Source organism: Cherax quadricarinatus, chromosome 22, assembly GCF_038502225.1.
Source record: "Cherax quadricarinatus isolate ZL_2023a chromosome 22, ASM3850222v1, whole genome shotgun sequence".
NCBI lineage: Eukaryota > Metazoa > Arthropoda > Malacostraca > Decapoda > Parastacidae > Cherax > Cherax quadricarinatus.
Window position 1 is genome coordinate 36,472,869 of NC_091313.1, and position 5,403 is coordinate 36,478,271.

At 43.1% G+C, this 5,403-nt stretch overlaps 1 protein-coding gene across 1 annotated transcript in view; it reads right to left on the reverse strand.

Annotated features, from left to right (window-relative positions):
- Positions 1–4,390, reverse strand: part of LOC138853105 (uncharacterized) — a 100,092-nt gene extending 95,702 nt beyond the window's left edge. Inside the window, 1 exon segment of the mRNA XM_070087726.1 lies at positions 4,200–4,390. Coding sequence (XP_069943827.1) covers positions 4,200–4,390 — 191 coding nt within the window.
- Between the last annotated feature and the right edge of the window lie 1,013 nt (positions 4,391–5,403).

The following is a 5,403-nucleotide window of genomic DNA, read 5'->3' on the forward strand; positions in this document are numbered from 1 at the left end:
TATATATATATATATATATATATATGTACGTATATATACATTGTTCCTTGATAATGTGAGAAGTCACGAAAACGCTTGGAATTTTTCTATTCTTTCACAGTGGTTGTTTTGCATATTCTGAAATCACCTGTTTACTGTGATCTTATTGCATATATATATATATATATATATATATATATATATATATATATATATATATATATATATATATATATATATATATATATATATATATATATATGTATATATATATATATATATATATATATATATATATATATATATATATATATATATATATATATATATATATATATATATATATATATGTACCTAGGGATTTGCGGAGAGCGTGTATAGTCCTTTTATATAAAGGGAAGCGGGGCAAAAGAGACTGTAAAAATTATAGAGGAATAAGTTTACTGAGTATACCAGGAAAAATGTACGGTAGGGTTATAATTGAAAGAATTAGAGGTAAGACAGAATGTAGGATTGCGGATGAGCAAGAAGGTTTCAGAGTGGGTAGGGGATGTGTAGATCAAGTGTTTACATTGAAAGTTTTTATTGCATTTATGGATTTAGAAAAGGCATATGATAGAGTGGATAGGGGAGCAATGTGGCAGATGTTGCAAGTAGTATATGGAATATGTGGAAGGTTACTAAATGCTGTATAGAGTTTTTATGAGGATAGTGAGGCTCAGGTTAGGGTGTGTAGAAGAGAGGGAGACTACTTCCCAGTAAAAGTAAGTCTTAGACAGGGATGTGTAATGTCAAAATGGTTGTTTAATATATTTATAGATGGGGTTGTAAAAGAAGTAAATGCTAGGGTGTTCGGGAGAGGGGTGGGATTAAATTATGGGGAATTAAATACAAAATGGGAAGTGACACAGTTACTTTTTGCTGATGATACTGTGCTTATGGGAGATTCTAAGGAAAAATTGCAAAGGTTAGTGGACTAATTTGGGAATGTGTGTAAAGGTAGAAAGTTGAAAGTGAACATAGAAAAGAGTAAGGTGATGAGAGTATCAAATGATTTTGATAAAGAAAAATTGGATATCAAATTGGGGAGGAGGAGTATGGAAGAAGTGAATGTTTTCAGATATTTGGGAGTTGACGTGTCAGCGGATGGATTTATGAAGGATGAGGTTAATCATGGAATTAATGAAGGAAAAAAGGCGAGTGGTGCATTGAGATATATGTGGAGGCAAAAAATGTTGTCTATGGAGGCAAAGAAGGGAATGTATGAAAGTATAGTAGAACCAACACTCTTATATGGGTGTGAAGCTTGGGTGGTAAATGCTGCAGCAAGGAGGCGGTTGGAGGCGGTGGAGATGTCCTGTCTAAGATCAATGTGTGGTGTAAATATTATGCAGAAAATTCGGAGTGTGGAAGTTAGGAGAAGGTGTGGAGTTAATAATAGTATTAGTCAGAGGGTTGAAGAGGGGTTGTTGAGGTGCTTTGGTCATTTAGAGAGAATGGATCAAAGTAGAATCACATGGAGAGCGTATAAATCTGTATGGGAAGGAAGGCGGGGTAGGGGTCGTCCTCGAAAAGGTTGGAGGGAGGGGGTAAAGGAGGTGTTGTGGGCGAGGGGTTTGAACTTCCAGCAAGCGTACGTGAGCATGTTAGATAGGAGTGAATGGAGACAAATGGTATTTGGGACCTGACGATCTGTTGGAGTGTGAGCAGGGTAATATTTAGTGAAGGGATTCAGGGAAACCGGTTATTTTATATAACCGGACTTGAGTCCTGGAAATGGGAAGTACAATCCCTGCACTCTAAAGGAGTGGTTCGGGATATTGGCAGTTTGGAGAGATGTATTGTGTATTTTTTATACGTATATACTTCTAAACTGTTGTATTCTGAGCATCTCTGCAAAAACAGTGATTATGTGTGAATGAGGTGAAAGTGTTGAATGATGATGAAAGTATTTTCTTTTTGGGGATTTTCTTTCTCTTTGGGTCACCCTGCCTCTGTGGGAGACGGCCGACTTGTTGAAAAAAATATATTTATATATATAGAGAGAGAGCTTTTGTGATTTCTCACATTGTTAAAGAACTATGAAAATAACATGTATTTATAATGTTCTCCAAGACCCCGGTACTGACACGGGTCCAAATTTTGCGATGACCTGTCTCTGGCTCTGCAATATTGTAACATGTGCGTCTCATAAGCGAGAACGCTGTCTGTGAAGTTTGGGTTCCTGGCAGGAACACTGATTCAGATACATGTCCATCCTGAGCACATTATACACATATATATCATTAAGCGGCTGCTCTGGACTCGATCCTGCGTTCCCATGCCCAGCCCTGTGGCAACGGGACAAATACACATCACTCTATCAACTGGACTACAAATTCGCAAACACCAGGCGCTCAGCAGCACTGAGTGTATTTTCCATGATGAGAGAACAAACATGCTCAGTGCTGCTGAGCACCTGGTGTTTGAGAATCAGTGGTTCAGTGGATAGAGTGATGCATACTGTGTCCCGGTCTCACAGGGCTGAACATGGGAAAGCAGGATCGAGTCCTGGCCTGCTGCAGCTCTCTTAATGATTCTAAATCACTTGTTTCGTGATTTCCTTAGCACCTGTGAGGGAAAAGTTCAATATATAGGAGTAGCGAGGGAGTGTATAGTAACAATAGTTTCATTGCCGGCTACTTGTTAAGGTAGGGTAAGTCCAGCTCCCACTATTCCCCCCCCCTTTTCCCCCTCCCCGAAAGTGATAGTTTGATCGCCGGCTGCTTGTTAAGGTAGGGTCAGTCTAGCTCCCGCTATCCCTTCCCCTCCCTATTACCCCCCCCCCCGAAAGGTGACGTTTGGGGCTCCGGTCAAACAGTAAATCACTCGACTCACATCTCCCAACACTACTGTAAGTACACGCCTGATCATATTTTAGTGGACTTATTGGTTGAAAGCTTCACTTTTGACCAATAATTAACTTAGTCCTTTCAGTCTTTATCTGTTAAATGTTTTAATAATCACCACATCTTTTAGGTATTGTACTTATCATGGAGAGTGATTTCTTAAGCAGTGGGTAATCTCTCATTACAGCTTGGAATGACAGAGAGGATCACCTGCCAACCAACGAGAAGAATAGAAGGAGACGGACTAACGTCCTGAGACGTCCCATGTTTAGTCTACTTACCTGTTATGTAAGCCAACACAGGACCTAACCCCTCATCATAGCAGTGGTAACGAACCTGTTTTCCTGTCATCTGAAGTAATTACACACGGCTATACTTGGTGAAGAACGAGCCAGTGGTGGTCACCAACTCCTGCTACCCCCCCCCCCCTTCCCCCACATCAGCAACGGCTACGATTTCAACAACACTCAGTGTCACCAACACCTAACACCCCATTACCACGATATACCTATATTAGCGCTGAGTTCAAATGTAATTTTTTCATTTCATTTTCATTTTTCTTTCAGTTAGGATACCCATTCATGTTTTATTGTTTTACAGTTTCCGTTTCTAAATAATAAAGTGTTTATCATTGTCTGTTATTATTTCTTTTTCTATTCATTAATTTTCCTGAGGAGGAGCCAGCCTTGTTAATACTGACTGAAGTTGTTACAGGGCTGAGTAAGCCTTCACAGTACCTGCATATGTATATTCTTATAAACTTTCATATGCACACACACAATTGTGGAGACGCTAGCGAGGAGCAGGACATGTCATTATCATGGGCAGTAGGTTGACTGCATGGTACAGTAGGGTAGCCACAGTCTTCTCTGGGTCCTCTTCGGGAGGGGACGTCAGTGCTAGTTGCCTGCGGAGTGTCTGAGTGACATGGCACTTCAGGAAATAATGTATCAGGTGGCGACGGATAACTTGCTGACAGTGTTGGCATATCTCCTCTTCCGCCTTATCCATCATCATCTTAACTGTGAGAACCCGAACGAAGCTGGACAGATACCTAAAGTCAGTGCCGGATCAGCCGGACTGTGGTTCGTACGTTGGACTGCATGCGGCCAGCAGTAACAGCCTGGTTGATCAGGCCCTGATCCACCGGGAGGCCTGGTCGTGGACCGGGCCGCGGGGGCGTTGATCCCCGGAATAACCTCCAGGTAGACTCCAAGTAAGCCGATGGATGGCAGGGCACTGCGCTCTGGACTAGCTTTTGTTATATAAGGAGGTTTCTACTGAGTCGCTGCTCGGTACCCGCTGTTTGACTGGGTATCACCTATGACCTACCCCATAAGTTTCATGGCTCCGGCGACCACTAGTTTGGTCTGGTGTAGGCTGATGGGGACGCTAATCCCCACATATGGATGAGTTGTGGCTTCCTTGGCCGCATCATCTGCCGCCTTATTTTCCCAGGTGCCAGCATGGTTGGGGATCCAGTTCAGTGTCGTTCTGTTACCCTGAGCTTCCATGGCTGTCATTATGCTCAGAATCGATGTAATAAGGTGAATATTGTCCTATGGTTGTGGATGGGAGAGTGCATTGATTGCAGAGGTGGAGTCAACATGTATGACAGGTCGAAGCCGATGTCGTAGGGCATATTACAATGCCTCCTGAATCGCCACCACCTCAGCTTGAAGAATCATATAGTGATCCAAACCATACCCCGGCCGGGATTGAACCCGCGGTCGGAGAGTCTCAAAACTGCAGACCGTCGCGTTAGCCACTAGACCAGCTAGCCACAATAAGATTCGTCCAACTAGGTATATTTCTACACCATTTGTGGTCACAGTGGTGCCTATGCTAACCTTCCTATGATGTAGATATATACCTAGTTGGACGAATCTTATTGTGGCTAGCTGGTCTAGTGGCTAACGCGACGGTCTGGAGTTTTGAGACTCTCTGACAGCGGGTTCAATCTCGGCCGGGGTATTGTTTGTTTGCAATCGTGTCATTACGATTTCGTGAGTCATCATATAGTGATCACGGAGTCTCCAGCCTTGTGTGTGACCATTGTGGTACATGCCAGCTGCTGCCCTCTTCCTCTTTGGGTCGACAGAACCATATGTGAAATATACTGTCCATGTGTGGCTCTCTGGCAGTGCCATGCTTATCTCGGCATGACTGCTGAGGGAGTCTTGACTGCAGAGATGATTAGAGGCAGGTAGTTTCATGACGCAAACATCGGCCTGAACTGGGTGCCAGGGAGGTGGTAGATAATACCCAACAACAGGAAGGTCACAACTCATTTTCAAGTAGTTGTACAGGCAGCAGCTTTAGCCCATCACCAGAAAACGAGCGAATCCAGACGTAATCAGTGAAGAGAGTTGGATCTAGTGCCATGGTTGCCAATACCAGTCTTCCCAGTGGAGTGTATAGCTGCCGGTGCAGAATTGTGGCTGCTTTGTAGGCGTTTATGTATGTGACTCTGTCAGCCAAGGGAGAAAGCCGGGCCTTGAATCTTTGACATACTGTGTTGGTCCAGATAGTGGCC